At 39.3% G+C, this 18,108-nt stretch overlaps 1 protein-coding gene across 1 annotated transcript; it reads right to left on the bottom strand.

Annotated features, from left to right (window-relative positions):
* Positions 1-3,603: 3,603 nt before the first annotated feature.
* Positions 3,604-16,731, bottom strand: SASH3 (SAM and SH3 domain containing 3). Its single transcript, XM_053473910.1, has 8 exons — positions 16,635-16,731; positions 8,658-8,753; positions 8,046-8,198; positions 7,319-7,448; positions 6,582-6,739; positions 5,806-6,012; positions 5,086-5,236; positions 3,604-4,151 (listed from the first exon to the last, which is right to left on the bottom strand). The coding sequence occupies exons 1-8, from the start codon at positions 16,689-16,691 to the stop codon at positions 3,913-3,915; spliced, it is 1,191 nt and encodes a 396-aa protein (XP_053329885.1). The 5' UTR covers positions 16,692-16,731; the 3' UTR covers positions 3,604-3,912.
* Between the last annotated feature and the right edge of the window lie 1,377 nt (positions 16,732-18,108).

The following is an 18,108-nucleotide window of genomic DNA, read 5'->3' as shown; positions in this document are numbered from 1 at the left end:
TAAATGTATGCAATGGTCTGTTGACTTTTAGCTAAAATGTGGAAGGGCATCTGACTTTTATGGGGCATATATGTTCCAAAACTGTGATGGAAGGTGGCCACACTATTGAGTTTAATTGCAGGCCAGATACGACTCCTAACCCAACTCAACATGTATGTTCTAGTACATAACAGAACATATGTGATAAGTGCATAGATGTGGCCGGCCATTAAAACGCAGAATCTAGTCTGTCCGGTATTAACACCTCTGCTTTCCGAGTGGTGGTAAATGTTGGCACAGTGAGAATAATCTCTTATTCCCCTTTTTCTTGGGTTTTAAATAATAGGTAATGTTGCCGTGGTTGCCTGGTGTATATGTCGTATTGTCATGTCACAAATACCTGGCCCGATGGCTCTCCACGTATGGTTTAATGGGAATATAACTACAAATCCGGTCTCAGCCAAATCCCTTAGGTTAGTTCCTCCATCTGAGACACTTGCTTCATTATCTACTGTAAGCAAACACTTGTGAATTTGTGTCTCTCAACTTTGCCCTATTATAGGGACCGGCCTATCGCCTTTCTGTACGAAAAAAGACACAGAGGTTTGTGCAAACCTGTTGTGTGTACATCATGTGGGATTGGTGATTATATTCCTAAAATTTACATCTATAGCTTCGGCGGACCAAGTGAGTTGTAAATGGTCTGAAGGAGCATCAGAGAAACCCAGGCTTTTTTTTTTTTTTTTTTTTTTTTGTGTAATTTTTTTTTAAAATATTTTTGCAAAGGCATATATTTCCTAATTTATTTGCTTGCTAGTACAATAAATAGGGGGGTCCTGTTGGCATATTGTCACATATCCATAGAAAAAGATAATTTCCTATTATATAGATGGGTCAAGTTAAACAAAGGACTAATTTTTGTTCTGCAAGATTCTAATTCCGGTTTAATTATCCCACTGGGATTTCCTTTTTTTTTTAATTCTTTGTCTCAGGTATTAATTTCCATGAGTTAATGTGGAATATTTCTGGAGCACTCTTTTAATTCAGGTTTAACCCATATACGGGGGTGAAATGACTATACGTCGTGAGCTGCATCATGTGCTTCCCAAATTATACACCCCTGTCTTTTAAACTCATGAACCAAATGGATAAGGGCTTTGTATGACTATCAATCCTGTGCATTAGTATATCCACCCGTAGCGGTAGCAAAAATCAGTGGCCATGAATCCTTAAATTATCATAACATCACCGTAAAAGCCATGTTAGAGGGTAAAACGTCAATTGAGCCATAAAAAAAAAAGTTGTTTCCAAGTTATCGTTCGATGTGAAAGGCATGTACTTTTTTATTATTTTTTTTTAACTCACCATGTAATTATTATTATTTTTTTTTTTTTATGCTACACTGAAATTAAAGTGCAATCAGATTAAAAATTAATATTGTAATTATGGCTGTTATATGTGGTTGGTCTATTCATTCTCTTGAAATGTCTAGAATGTTGCACCTCCAAAACTCTAATCTTCCATTTCTCTTAATTTGGACGATAAAAAAAAACATGTATTTTACCTATCTGTTCTTATTATCTTCTTACTGCATGAAGGCAAATGTTCTTGGACCCTTGTTTTCCCTTAGATGTCTTAACTTTAGGTTTCCGATGCCTGAGAAGATATCTGCTACAGAACATCATGCCAAACCCTTATTTTTTTTGTAAACCTGATTCCTCCTTAAAATTTGGATCTTCTGTTGGGCACATACAACTGGTTGATTGTGTCTACTTAAAATATTAATAAAAACGAAAACACTCATGTGGCGATGGGTTTTATTTCAAAACTACACACTGATACTATCTATTGGAAAAGACACAGACATTGTACTCTGGCATATCTTTACAGCCCTCACTGCTTCTAATATCAATCTAGAACATCCAAGCAGCTTCTGGTTAACTGTAGGAAAAGAGGATTTGATCCTAAAGGCTTCCTATTGCAGCAGCGTAGCGGAGAGCGACCAAAATCCTAAATTAAGTAACCCATAATTATACATTTTGTGAGACTTAGGGCAGTGTTGCCAGAAAATAGTTCCTGGTGTGACGTTCACATTATTGACTCCTTGTAGACGAGATCATATGGAATCCTACCAATCTATTCTTCAACCTTGAGGGATCGTGGATTCTTATTTATTTCATAGACCATCGACAACCATCAAAATAAATGCAGTATATACCGTAGAAGAAAATAATTTGCATAAATGTTTTTTATTATGGTGCCCCTCCTGCAAATGCATTGGGGGGGGATTTTTTTAAATGCATATTAAACCACTCAATCATTTAAAATGCATCTTCCGGATCTTTTGTTTCCAGTTACTGGACATGTTTATAAAGATTATTATTATTATTATTTTGTTTTTTTTTAATTGCTATCCTCCAATTTTACTCACAGGAAATCCTATTAGACACAGATTTATATTTTTTGTGCAATATAAATAAAATGTATAGCCTCCAAGGGTGCTATATTAACTTATTTAAGGAAAATGTCTAAAGGGGGAAAAAGGTTTTATAATCATAAAAAATTTTAGGAATGAAAACCAAAATCTAAGAGTTTTCTTGAGCAGCCCTGGGCTACTCTGTCATACCGGATATACTCTGTGTATATTTATATACATATATCCCTGTCAGCTGCTCATCAATGAAAGAACACTTAGTTCCAGTTCACCCGCTGGCTTTTAATGTCACATTGAATGAATGTAACAATTATTTGCGGAATTTTAATTTTATTGCAAAGGCGGAAAAGAATGGTTACCCCCCCCAACCATAATCAACAGTTGGTGGTGTGTTTGGTTAAAGGAAAGCGACAACTATAATATGCACTTAAATATATTGTGTGGTCCCTTTTTTAAATTATTGTACTGTTCCTCATCGAACTTCATGGAGGGACTCTGCTGAATGAAGGATGATGGCAGCTGCAGCTTCTACCTCAGGTAAGATTTGGTTTAGAAGAACTGTAACATTTTCTTTAGTGGGGCTATTGGCAGCTGTGAACTGTCTCTTAAATATTGAATACAATATAGCAGGAATATGAGCAAATGTATGCATATTAATAGGACAAAATAGATAAATGCTGTTTTATATACAAATTTATCCTTTTACCAGTGACCACAGCTCATTTGCATACAGGGGTGCACGGAGATTCCCAAAAGGAATGTAGAAAAGAAATTTAAAACGCATACAATTGTACTTCATGATGAATTTTATTATGAATTGTATTATAAAATATTTACAGTTTATGCACGTCTTCTGGCGAGCGTGTATCAACATTTTAGACAGTTACGTAAAAGACACCAATGAAAGCTTTAAAATCCCGCCAAAAATGTATGATTATGTTATCTGTATCAATGCCCAACACCCCCAAAAACTAGACTTACCCCGGAAATACAGAACATTACCTAGCTGGCGTTGGGATTCTGTACATTATGGTGTCTTTCAAATTAAGAAGCTCTCTAGAAGTCTGCTTCCCTCGTGATTTTGTTGAAGGCAACAATACCATCAGACAAGCGTGCAACGTAAAGGGTCCAAGGCCATCCGACTCGTCAAATCTACATAAAACACCTTAAAATCCTTAACGGGCGTTAAAAAAATGAAGCAGAGCAACACAACCTAAAAATTCTAATTTTGTGTTAATTTTTCCATTTCAAGAAAAACGCACATATAGCGCAAAACACGCCAATACCACATAATAAACAAAACGGGGGGGGGATATAAAAGCAAAAGCAGTTTAATTTGTAAAAAATATTGTTCAGGTCCCCTTTGGATTTATAAATTTGTTATTTCTGATAAAAGTTGCATCTGCAATGGGGGAAATGCTTTCAGCGTTGGGCCGCTTGTCCCCATTGTTGCTTTAGAAGATTTTTGGAGTGAGTGGAATAACCAGGAACTCATCGTTTCAGCCATTGCTGGTATTTGTCTGGTCAGGTGACACCGATTGTTCGATCTCCGTGTGTTTCTTTACGCCTGACTCCTCCAATGTCAATACTTGCAGGTTTCCCTCTATAGGGCTTAACTCTGTATCGTCCCGGCTATTATCAAGGTTTTCCGAGTCCTCGTAGCAGCCGGAATCTCTGGGAATATCGAAGATGTGGGTCAAAGAACCCGGCATGGACACCTCTTCTGATTCGCTGCCAGCTGCAATACACAAATTCAAAGAAAATGAGAATTTTTCACCATATCCACTTTACTATAGTTATAAAAAATATGTAAGTGAATCACTGGATGTTAATCTGCGGGAGACTAGCACAGAAGGTGTTAACATTTCCCATACTAAATGATGCAGACCTAATGCGTTCTAAATGTTTTTGCAGCTGTTAGCCAATGTCCATTATTGTGTGACGAACCATCGAAGAGAAATGCGCTAAATTATTAACGAAACCTAGAGTATTCCACAAAGTAACAATTTTATGAATATTTCTAAAAATAAATTAATAAAATGTATTTGAATAGGCCTAAAATAGGATTATTGGAACAATGGATTATTCTCCAACCTAACTAACTAAAAAAAGTTCATGGGCAACTTAACTTCATCGCTTCCATTATAGTTAGATCAATAAAAGGTGCCTTCTAACCTAAGCTTAATTACCTTAGTTACCGTCCCAAAAAAAAGGAAACGTGAAAATTGTAGTTTTTGAAATTCTGGTTTTATATCTTTCCATTAAAAAAATTAATAATGCTTCAAATATGTAGCTTTTATGTGTTTTGGGTTTTTTTAGAATTATTTTCCACTAGTCTATATTTATATAAAGACAGTTTTTAATGCCAAATTTTAGATAAATATAGCTCCATCCTCCATGGATTGGAATAAAAAGGTCTCTGTTATCTGCTAAATCAATCCAAATGGAATATTGGATTCTCTTGTAGCTCAACTATGAGGTCAAGGTTTCCAGCAATGCATAAACCGATACATCAGCTTAAAAAAATTATATAGTTTCAGTTTAATGGTATATATATATATATATATATATATATATATATATATATATATATATATTATTTTATTTTTAATACAAAGAGTGCTGTTTTTATAGGGATGTTATTTAGAAAAAGCACATTTGATGTTACTTACTGTCATAGTCCAAAAGAAATTCGGCAGCTGTGAGGAGCTTGACGCGGTGCTGTGGGTCTGTGATATTAAGCTCAATCAGATGATTTTCTCTAAGGTCCTTGAAATCATCTGTTGTCTGATAACCGTTGAGCATGAGCGTTGCTATATGTTCCTAAGAACACAAGGGACAAAGGAAAACGTTGGCTCTTAGACCCAATAGAAGAACCCACCAGAAAAGGTTTAGAAAAATGTTGTGTCTGGAAATATTGAATTATTATTATTATTATTATTTTTTTTTGACAATGATTGCCGTATTCTCCATACGCGCCACTGGCTTATAGAATGTAAAAGTGGCCTTTTGAGCAGATGGATGTATTTGAGGCACAAATTCTGACCAAGAGTAGATGTTTGAGTTGGTCTCATATCCCTGCATTATTTATATAACATGAAAAAACATTGAATTTGACAGCAAATAATCATTCGGCCCGTCTGGTCTAGTGTTGTCTTAGATTCTTTAGACTCCCTCTCTGTATTAGCCTCTGCTGGGAAGCTGTTTTATTTATCTACTAACATCTCGCTAAAGTAAATTGAAGGGTCAACATCTTAGTGACTATCTTTTAATAAGGTCAGAGTTGGCCGTACAAATTATATAATTATAATTAATGTGTTTAGAGGATACTCTTACATAACCATAACAAGAACGTTTTCATATCATTGCAATTACGTAGAATTTGTACGGACCTGCATGTTAATACGTTCCAGAAGTTCCTGCAAGGACTTGGGCTTTAAGCGCTGACTTCTTCCCGGTGTCCTGTGTCTCTTCGGCGGCTCTGTCTCTTCAGGCAGAATGTCGACATAGATAAACTTGAAAGAGCCCATCTTGTTATTAAGCAATCCCGTCCAGGTACCAACCGGTGGCTTCTCAATGATCTCAATGATATCTCCTTTCTAAAAGCAGAACCACAGAGTATTCATTTCACTTTGTGTATTAACCCCTTAAGGACAATGGGCGGTCCCTAAACCCATTGAAAACAATGCATTTTGAGCCCGTACATCTACGGCCTTGGTCATTAAGGGGTTAAACATGTCAAATAATATGTAAGTAATCAAAATGAAGATTAAAATAAGTTGCATTATTTGTATTGCGTAAAAAATATATTTTGATCAGCATGTTTTACTGAATTTGGGCTTGCGTCTACAGGAAGTGGTGGTCATTGCAAGGACCGCTAATAGTTTTCAATTCGTGGTCAGGTTAACACTTTTTACAATAATACATTTGGCTTCTCGATATACAGTACATTATAACGAGAAACCAGTTCTATGAGATTTTATATGACGGAAAGCATTTAAGCTGCGTTTTCCTTGCTGTTGATTTTAATTTTACCGAAACTTCCGTTAGGTGTTACTTAAGCTGCCGAGACGCAAACCGTTATTCAAAACGATATTTAAATCCTTGTGGTGCCTACGATGCGTTTGGAAACATAAACATGGGTATTTCCATAACAAAATGCTCGTACTGTAAGTTTGAGCGAGTCTCTGTCGTACGGGCTTGGGGTGAAGTCGGTGTGGACTTTCGCTTTCCCACAAAATGGTCCGGTATAAGGAGGAGCCGTGGTTTCCATATTGACATTGTCTCTGTTGGTAAACAAATATGAGGGGCTGCCGCTCTCACTTCCTATAAAGAAGAATAAAAGGAAAAAGGGATAAATATGCAAAAGTATACTATGTACTATATTGCTAACACAATTACGATTGTGCTGGTACAGTTGATCAAGATAGGCATTCCGGGGCTTCAAAAGCTGGCTTTGTTCTGGTGGAGGAACTCTTTCTGTTCCATGGGTGAAGCTAAATAATTATGTTGTCCCACTATTAAAATTAAACCAAAGTAGAGATAGTGGAACAGCACTCCAATATTTCTGGTGCTGGAACTGAGCTTCACCAGCACCCCAAAATATCACAAATAAAGTCGCTCAGCACCCCAGTAGTGAGGTGTATTTAATTCAGCAACCTTTTGACCTTAGGGTCTTTATCGAGCCATGGCTCGTTTTAGAACTCACAAACACACTGTGTAGGCCATAGGTATAGGTATAGACAAAATAGGGAAGCCCTAGGGTTTTGGCACCTTAGGCAAATTATGGCTCCTATATATATATTTGTGTATTCATTTTATAAAGAACTTGGTACTGTTGTCCCTCATCAGCTCAGCTCCTAAGGTAGTCAGCTATCTTACCAATATGGTGGACACTGGACTCACCACTAGATATTTGCCTGCCAAGAGGTATATGTGAATTCTCCTCAGTATCGGACATTTTCCTATTCAAACTTCCATCCACACTTCCATCCAAAGATATTGGAGATGAGGGATCATGGTCGTTTCGCTCTGCCTGTAGGAAAGAAGCATCGCTCAGTAACAATTATGTTACACATGAGGATTATGTATATCATGAACGTGATTAATAATTGAGTGAAATCTGTATGTAATTACTGTATTATTGTACACCGCATCTCAGTTTATCATTTAAAGAGAATAAGGATGAAATAAACCATTAAGAGCTTCACTTTGTATGATGGTGTGGTATCATTGATAAGCTAATTTCCCCACGAGACCTCGAAAAAGCTATTAAAATGTTAATTGCATGTATGGAATGCTGTAAAAACAACTCATAATAGCCCAACCAGGCTTGGGGAAATAAATTAATATACAAGGGGTCTGAAGGATTCAAACTGCCTTCTCATCATCATCACCAATGCTAATTAGCCTATAAACACAATACCAAAAATCGTGTAAAGGAAAGCTTCTCATTTATCAGACGAGTAGCTTTCAGCAAAATAGACAAAATATTCAAAAATATTGTCCTAAACACTTTACTGATGGTGGACCCCAAAGTCTGTATCAATATAGTCTTACCCACACACCCCCATTATCTAAATATTACAGATATTATATTTATTTAGCTTACTTATTAAAAGAAAACACTCACCATTTCATCAGTCATTGTCTTCGCCACCATTTTCCCCATTTTCCTGTTCATGGTCCGAGATATGACAGCTTTCCATTTCTTGCTGATTTTACTTCCATTGTGTTTCCCTTCTTCTGATCCATGCTTTCCAAGTCCAACATCATCTTCAGGAATCTTTCAAAATTATGAAATATATATTTTTACATTTTGGACCTTTACATTCTTGACTATGTACAAAACGGCAATTCCATCTGCTTACTATGCCTTCTTAATACCGTCAAAGGTGATGTTCCAACTGCTGAATGTAATATCTTTAATAAATTTACGTTCACACCTGCCTCTAACTATCCTCGACTCACACCAACTCGACTGCAGAGCAACTTTGGGGTTTTGTAAGCTTAGTCACGTGAGTTGTGTTAACCCTTAACTTGTTTAACAATTTTTAGCCACTTAGACCAGTCTAATTTAGTTTAATAATATTTTCAAAGTATTAAAAACAAGCAAGGTGATATGTTAATATCTAACATAACCTTGCATGCAACACCAATCATGACAAACCTCAAACCAAACTGTACAAGTCTGAGCAACAGACCCATAACAATATCTCAAAGAAATATGATTAAAAGAACTCACATCATTCTCCAAGTTGAACTCCTTGTCACACACAACTGGCGAGCTTGGCTTCGATTTTCCAAAATCCTTAAAGCTACTGGAACGCTGCAGAGACAACTATGGGAAAATAACAACATAATTATTGGTTTGCAACGTTCGTGCCTCTGGACACAAAGTCCACCGGCTCCCCCTGGATCTTGTAAGATTGTAGGATGGGCATAAAATAGGTAGGGCATAGGCTACAATGGACAAGAATGGCCAGAGCTGAGACAGGCGTTGACACAACTGCTGCTATACCCGGGACCTTTCAAATTCCTACTCCATCCCTACAGATAGGGGCCCCTGATCTTCCCAATGGTAATTCTGGTCTTCCTTATTCCAAAGTGCTTCTCAAAGTCAATCCTTGGGTATCTAACAAGACTGTTGGATTTTAATTCCTCCTCAACTAACCAAGGCTTCTTCAGGGTGGTCGAAGTTCAAACTACTGATGCTAAAAACTGTTAACATCATAATCTGTTAACGAAATGAAGGTTGGTGCAAACCTCAAGGATCACTATTTTGCTCCTATCTCCCTGAAGGATCCTAAGTTAAAAAGTATTTTTTTTTAACATTTATTATATGACAGGCTATCCTTCAAAATAATATAATTAATAACATGGTATCCCACAAATTATTGATGATTACATTATAGAGGGGATGGCTTTAACAAATTTGAATTATTACATACTAATAGTGAAATCTCATAACTAGTGGTGTTCCAAAAATAGTCTTTTGGGTTTTTAGTTTCATCTAATGTTTTCCATACATTTGAATCAGTTCCTCATTCTTAATTCTTAAGTATTTAAAATACTTAATTTCACGTAAAATTTCAACATTGGATTTCAGCAACAACCACATTTAAAAAGCTTGTTTACATGTTGTTGTCACTACTAGAAAAGTTACTAAGATTTGGTTGTATTAACAAAATATATATACCGTATTGGCTCGGATATAGGCCGCCCCCGTATATAGGCCGCACCCTAAAAGTTTGGTGCTTTTTTAAAGTTTTTTTTCTTTAAAAAAGCACCAAAAAAAACATGCTGCCACTCTGTCCCCCCCCCCCGAGATATGCTGCCACTGTCCTCCCTCCCCGAGATATGCTACCACTGTCCTCCCTCCCCGAGATATGCTACCACTGTCCTCCTCCCCCCCCGATATGCTACCACTGTCCTCCTCCCCCCCCGATATGCTACCACTGTCCCCCCCCGATATGCTACCACTGTCCCCCCCCGATATGCTACCACTGTCCCCCCCCCCGATATGCTACCACTGTCCTCCTCCTCCTCCCCCCCCGAGATATGCTGCCACTGTCCTCCTCTGCCCCCCCCCTCCTCGACTTACCGGAGCAGACTCCCGGGTGTCTTGCGGGGCCGGCGAGGGACATCTACGCAATACGCGTATGCAACTTCCGGTACCGGTACCGGAAGTTGCATACGCGTATTGCGTAGATGTCTCCCGCCGGCCCTGCAAGACACCCGGGAGTCTGCTCCGGTAAGTCGGGGGTGGGCAGAGGTAAAACGCTTAGACAACCTCCCGTGCCGGCAGCCCCCCCCCTCCCGTGGGAAGTGCTGGCAGGGGAGGCTGTCTGAGCGTATCGGGGAGTAGGATACGGGTCCCCTGCACCGCTGCGGGGGATCTGTATCCTAACCCCGCTGCCTGCCCGGCGCCCGGGACTGCATGTCCCGGGCGTCGGGCGCTAGACCCCGAATATAGGCCGCACCCCCACTTTAAAAACTTAAAGTGGGGGAAAAAAGTGCGGCCTATATTCGAGCCAATACGGTATATATGTCAACTATTGCTGCTGCAATTAACCCATACACTGTATCACTTTGACCTTCATGAGTTATATTCACCAACATTAATTGCTTAAATTAGATTGTGAAACTTTTTTGTGCACTTCCAACAATGTCTTTTCATATACATATATTGAAATGGCCAGGGGAGGGGGTATGTATGTATGAGTGTATGTGAGCATGAACGTCTATGTATAAGCGTATGTGAGCATGAATGTGCATGTATAAGTGTACATGAGCATGAATGTGCATGTATAAGTGTATATGAGCATAATTGTGTATGTATAAGTGTGTGAGAGGGTGGATTTGTGTGTGTGTGAGCATAGATGTGTCTGTGAGCATGAATGTGTATGTATAGGTGTTTTATGCAAGCATGGATGTGTATGTAAAAGTGTGTGAGCATGTATTTGTGTGTGTGAGAGCATAGATGTGTATGTAAAAGTGTATATGGACATGGATGTCTATGTATAAGTGTATGTAAGCATGAATGTGTATGTGAGAATGGATTTGTGTATGTGGGCATGGATGTCTATGTATAACTGCATGTGAGCATGAATCTGTATGTATAAGTGTGTGAGCATGGAGGTGTATCTAAAAGTGTGTGTGAGCATGCATTTGTGTGTGTGTAACTGTTTGTGTGTAAGCATGTATGTATAAGTGGTGTGAGATGGAGTGTGTGTGTTAAAGCTGGGGCAGAGATGGCACAGGCAGGCTGTTTGGGGTTAAGATGGCACTGATAAGCTGCCCTAGGGCAATTTTCACACTGATACCCTGTGGTTTCTAGTTAGGGTTGCTTATTTAACCAATCACCCATGAAGACTCTATCTTAATCTAGATCAATACAGTTATATGCATACACACTTAGAATTTTCTGACACATCCATTTGTTTCTGGTGTCCTAAGAAAATGCTCACTTCGGTGTCATTCTCCATTGTTTCACTGGGTTTTTGCCCTATATGTCTTATGGACAATTATGGCTTTATCCTCCATATTTAAAAATATCTTTCTATCAAAACAGAAGAACCTTGAATAACAGAGTATTGTACTTTATGGTTTTGACTACTCAGAACTTTATAGAGGAAAATACAAAAATGAAATCTGTACCTGAATAATAATAAAAAAAGAGACATTAACACCTTTCAAAACAGGTTTCATGCATGGCGGAAGAGCGCTTCAACGTAAAAATCTTGTGTTTTAATGTGGTTTTGTTGTAGGTTAGCAGAGAAAAAAAAAAGTCTCACTTCAACAGGATGCTAAACCCTCATTCTCTGAAAAATATCGTTCTAAAATATATATGTATTATTTTAACCCTTGATCTGCTGTAGAAACCGCTTACAGTCTGTAAAATTCAGCAAATTCACGCCTGGGTAGCTTCAGGGAAATGCTAATGTCTAGATGATTGTTTCACGATACCAGAAACAGGCAAATGAGGACAGGAAAAACTAAAATATATACTACTGCTTCTTGTTACAGTACATTTACTGTCTCAAAGTGAGCTGTTTTTTCTTAATACTAGCTCATATATACAAATAAATGTGGATCTAATAAATGTATGCTTTTATAAACTGCAATATTCATAAGCCATGTGTCAACATCAGGGCCGGCCTTTGGGGTGTGCGACCTGTGCGACGCAGCGCGGTCCGACGCCATTGCCGCCACGGGGTCCGCCGCAGCGCGGTCCGACGCCCCTGCCGCCGCGGGGTCCGCTGCCGCCAGTATGGGGGCACCCGGCACCCCTCCAGAGACGGACAGTAATGTCCGCCGCTGGAGGAGCAGGCTCGCAAGGGAGCAGTATCGGAGGTCTTTAACAGACCTCCGATACCGCTCCCTTGTGATCCCCGCGGTAACAGCTGCTGTGCGCCGGGGTTTGCTGTCAGATCCTGGCGCACAGCACTGAAGCCGCGCCCACCGGTCTCCGTGCCCTCTGACCCGGAAGAAGAGAAGACAGAAGAACTAAGAAGAAGAGCGAAGAGGAGGCAAAGAAACTGAAAGAGGAAAGGTAGGAAAGCATAGAGTGACAGTGAGAGTGGATTGGTGTATATGTGTGGATTAGTATATATGTGTGGTTTGGTATATATGTGTGGTTTGGTATATATGTGTGGATTGGTGTATATGTGTGGATTGGTGTATATGTGTGGATTGGTGTATATGTGTGGTTTGGTGTATATGTGTGGATTGGTATATATGTGTGGATTGGTGTATATGTGTGGATTGGTATATATGTGTGGTTTGGTGTATATGTGTGGATTGGTATATATGTGTGGATTGGTGTATATGTGTGGATTGGTATATATGTGTGGATTGGTGTATATGTGTGGATTGGTATGTGTGTGGATTGGTATATATGTGTGGATTGGTGTATATGTGTGTGGATTGGTATGCGTGTGGATTGGTATGCGTGTGGATTGGTATGCGTGTGGATTGGTGTATATGTGTGGATTGGTATATATGTGTGGATTGGTGTATATGTGTGGATTGGTATATATGTGTGGATTGGTGTATGTGTGTGGATTGGTATATGTGTGGATTGGTATATGTGTGGATTGGTATATGTGTGGATTGGTATATGTGTGGATTGGTGTATGTGTGGATTGGTGTATGTGTGGATTGGTGTGTGTGTGGATTGGTGTATATATGTGGATTGGTGTATATGTGTGGAGTGAATTGGTGTATATGTGTGGATTGGTGTATATGTGTGGAGTGGATTGGTGTGTGTGGAGTGGATTGGTGTGTGTGGAGTGGATTGGTGTATATGTGTGGATTGGTGTATATGTGTGGATTGGTGTATGTGTGTGGATTGGTGTATATGTGTGGAGTGGATTGGTGTATGTGTGTGGATTGGTGTATGTGTGTGGATTGGTGTATGTGTGTGGATTGGTATATATGTGTGGATTGGTGTATATGTGTGGATTGGTGTATGTGTGTGGATTGGTGTATGTGTGTGGATTGGTGTATGTGTGTGGATTGGTGTATGTGTGTGGATTGGTGTATGTGTGTGGATTGGTATACGTGTGGATTGGTAAGTGTGTGAGAGTGATGGGTGTTATTCTGTACCATTTCCAATGTATTTTTCATTATATAATTATGCTCTAAAGTACATCATAACTCCCATCACTCTATACTGTTCCATACAGTGGCAGAGCTGGGAGGCAGAGGCCTTGCACCCCCACCGCAGGACTTCTGAAAGGTAAGTGAACTTCAAAGAGGGAGAGGGTAGATAGTTAGGAGGGGGTAGATAGGGAGAATGGAGTGAGACGGGGTACATAGGGCAATCATACTCCTATCATGCCAAGTAGTCTACGAGTACATCCTGGAATCTGCGGGCATGATAAGAATGTGATTGCTGTTAATCATATATAAAAATATTGTTATTTAATTGTTTTGTTATGTGTTATGGTGTGTGTGGGGGGTCATATTCGGTTTCGGCCAGGTAAATGCTGCACTTTTGGTTTCAGTCCAGAATTCGTTTCGGTGCATCCCTACTACTAAGCCAGACAATGAAGTGGTAGGCCTACACCACATCAATGTTTGGTGTAGTATATAGTGATTGGGGTTTTGTTACAAGTTTTGATTCCTTTCTTTTTTTGGGATGGGGGGGCGCCAGACGAGTAGTCCGCACAGGGCGCCAGAACACCTAAGGCCGGCTCTGGTCAACATGATATTACGGTTTAAAGGTTTGGGGCCAATTAGCTGGTTTTCCAGAGTAACATAATTGCAATGGTTTCATTGGATTAGCGAACCCAACATGCCATTGGAACACAGGAGTGATGGGAGTGATAAAGGGCCGTTGGAACATGGGAGTGATAAAGGACCGTTGGAACATGGGAGTGATAAAGGACCGTTGGAACATAGGAGTGATGGGAGTGATAAAGAGCCATTGGAACACAGGAGTGATGGGAGTGATAAAGGGCCATTGGAACACAGGAGTGATGGGAGTGATAAAGGGCCTCTGTACGCTTATGAAGAGATTCCATTAAAAATAGCTTCCAGCTACATTAACACCGTGTGCACTGGATTTCTGATACATTTCATGTTATTTTAATGGTTAAAATGGATCTAGTAAGTTTAATGCGCTGCTGATGATCACATGGCCTTAGAGGTCCATGAAGCAGGGCAGAGGCAGAATTGGGTGGCCCTGTTTAGGGTTCTCTACATGAGAATGTAACAAGTGGCCCTCCGGGATCCTCCCATGCAGGCAGGCTTTTCAGATGGTCACAGGCCACTAGTGACACCACAAAATGCACCGAAGCCTTTAATTATATCAACTTCCTCAAATGATGTTCTATTTTTAAATCATTTGTTTAATCAGAAGATCATTTTGATGCCACTTTTGAGATTTTTGCTATTCTGTCAAATCATTGCTTATATGAAATCCCCGCCGATCTTTTTTTTTTCCCCTTGAATGGTAGCCCCACATGTGGCCTTAAGTGTTCTTCGTGAAAAAATACCCTAGCCTTTCCTTATCGGAGTAAAGCTCTTCTCTTGTCGTGTTTCACATAATGCATTCGGTCCAACACCATGAAGGAGCAGCTGCGGTTCTAAACCAAAATGGCCCCTCTGGGGGTACAGGGAGTGAAGGAGATTCCCTTTCAGGACACTCATGAGTAAGGACATGCAGCACAGCCATTCTCCTGAGAACAGACACAAAACAGCATGGCGCCAGCACGTCAACTTGCCTTTTGCGCATTTTACACCCCATTGTGTACGTGTGTAAAGCCCCTACCGGAAGTATTAGCTGCAACTGCCTTACTCTTCAGTGGTGCTTCCATTGAAATCAGTGGGAGAATTCTCTGTGCATGCGCATGGGGGTCTAAACAGATCCTCTGTGCTCACCAAGCCAGCGCTGGAGCTGACTGGCAGTACATATATATATATATATATATATATATATGTATATATATATATATATGTATATATATATATATATATATATATATATATATATATACATATATATATATATATATATATATATATGTATATATATATATATATATATATATATGTATATATATATATATATATATATATGTATGTATATATATATATATATATATATGTATATATATATATATATATATATGTATATATATCGGCTGAACATGTATCGCGCATGGAAAATTGCTGGGGGCTGTGCAAATGGGCAAATGCATACGAGGGAATTCTGCATTTACAAGGGGGGCACCACAAAAATAAAAGTAAAGCGCGTAGAATGGCTGGAGTGTCCCTTTAATACATTAACAGGGTGAAGGGGACACTTAAAATATGCCATATTCTGATACTGTGAATTTAATATTTTGCACCCCTTTGCAGAATAAATTTAATGCTTCCTAAATGTAATATTTCTATATTTTTTAACTTTAATGAAAAACGTATCTTTGACGCTTTAGCCACTACATCATTCATTATTGAAACTGAATAGTTTATTCATTCACCTTTACATGTGCTGTGTAAATAGCTGATAAACAACCACATTTTCAGACTAGATATTTACATTAAAGTCCCTTTTCTTATTTACCGTGAAGGTGATAGAAGTGGAACAGCCTACAAGCAGAAGTGGTAGGGGCTAATAGAGTGAGAGAATTTAAACATGCATGGGATAGACATAAAGATATCCTAAATCTAAGAAAAGACCAAGGACTGATTAAAGTCTCATTCTTTACATCAGGAAGAAATGTACAGACTAGATGGACCGAATGGGTCTTATCTGCCGTCAAATGTTTCTTAAGAATCATAGATATTAACGACTAATTTTCTAGCCTTGATACCGTAATATATCGTTTCCTTTGTTTCGTCAAGTTAGGAGCGGCTTCCAACCAAATATTATTATTAACACCTGATGTAAAGCAGGTAACGAAGCCACCTCCTCAGTCTTCTGAACCAGTCTGTGGTTTTTCTGTAGCATAGGTTCTGAAACTCTGTAGCATTCAATCCAACAAGTATTTCGGGCAATGTGGACATACAATAAATAAATAGCGATCATCATACGATTCAATACAACCGTCAAAAAACCTTATTGCAACATTTTCAAATCAGTAAAATATTGAGGGAATGTGTATTAATGTATATGGCATCGGGTATAATAATGTACTTACTGCATTAATTAATGGTTGCCCTTGCTAAGTCACAGCGTTGACTCCTTTGGTCACCATTCCACGTGCCTTACCTTTTTTTTCTGTGTGGGGTCTTTGTCCGATGCATTGGAGGGCTTCCTGCGCAGCATGTTTTTAGGTGTCAGGCTTTCGGTGCATGTAACTGTTGATTTGTGCTTCAGTTCAAAGGGACATCTGAAATGTTACAGGAAGCCGAGTCACATGGCCTGACGAAATGCGATGGTTGCTCAGAGCGTATTGCGTGTAGCAGAATGAGATGAGACGGGGATCTGTGAATGAGGAAGGAAACCACGGCATCAGACACAAAGCTAACGTCCCCAGAGGACGTGTCACATATATTGAATATAATGTCACTGAGATCTTCAGACACCGATGGGCAGACTAGATGGCCAAATGTTTCTTAACCGCCGTCAAATTCTATATTGTTTCTCTATGTGGCAAATTTGTTTTGCAAGTTTCTCTAATAGAGTCACAGGGGTAATAAAGCTAAAATGTGTCTGAGTCTGGGTGCAATTCTGGAGCAGGCCATGATGAAGTTGTTCAACAGAGTGGGCCCCATGTACCCCAAAGTCCAGTTGGGTGGTTGTCTCCTTTTACGCAGCTGTACTTCTTCTCTTGTATCTTCTTGTTCTGTCTTCTTTCTTCCGCCTTCTGTATTCCTCTTGTCCCCGTGTGTTCGTTCTTCACTCTTGGGAAAATACTGCCTAGAACTTACATTTTCTTTAAATTAATATTAAACTTTAGGGGTGTGGCCTACATTCGGGCTGTGCGCATTGTCTAATTACTTCGTAGGTGTTCCAAAATAATGCACAAATAACCCAGAATTAAGGAAAAGAAATGACTAAGGAACAACAGCATTTTTTATTTTCATTCTATTACAAGGTGATTAACTGCTTTAAGCAACTGCTGTTGCGCAATGACTACTTATTTCTGTACAAGATAAGGAGTTTTAATACATGAGTCATGTCAGGTAACAGGAAAGCCTCATATCACGCCAACATATTAAACGGGATGGGTTTGGCCCGCTTATGACCACCAATAGCAGTTGGTTTTCTTGATAAATGGAATGAAGTATGAGAACAACTCAACCAAGATAGCCTGCCATATAGTGTCCCCCCACCGGGCAGCATCTTATATATATCCCTCTCTTCCTGACCACAAGGGCCGTCCAAAACTGAAACACAAGGGACATTGTTCACCACCAAGCACTCTAAGAAATATAAAAAGGGTAATAGAAGCAACCAAATGTTCATGGTGCACTCATCAGTCCTATCACAGCGTGTGTTAAAAATATAACCCTATAAAGACTCTTCAGACCTGCTCAGCCTTAAAGCCAGAAAATTAAGCTTTTCCTCTCACAGGAACTCACTTGAAACCCGCAGAGTAATGTTTACACTTTCACAAGCCTCGCTAGTAGCACGCAACACAACTGAGCAAGAAAGACCATGTCTGGACACTCTTATACTTAAGAAAGCTTAAGAAATCCATTATACTCAAGAAAGCTCCAAGGAGTGTAATAGCACACAA

The sequence above is a fragment of the Spea bombifrons genome, chromosome 8, assembly GCF_027358695.1.
Source record: "Spea bombifrons isolate aSpeBom1 chromosome 8, aSpeBom1.2.pri, whole genome shotgun sequence".
Classification (NCBI taxonomy): domain Eukaryota; kingdom Metazoa; phylum Chordata; class Amphibia; order Anura; family Pelobatidae; genus Spea; species Spea bombifrons.
This window is presented reverse-complemented; position numbering and strand designations above follow the sequence as displayed.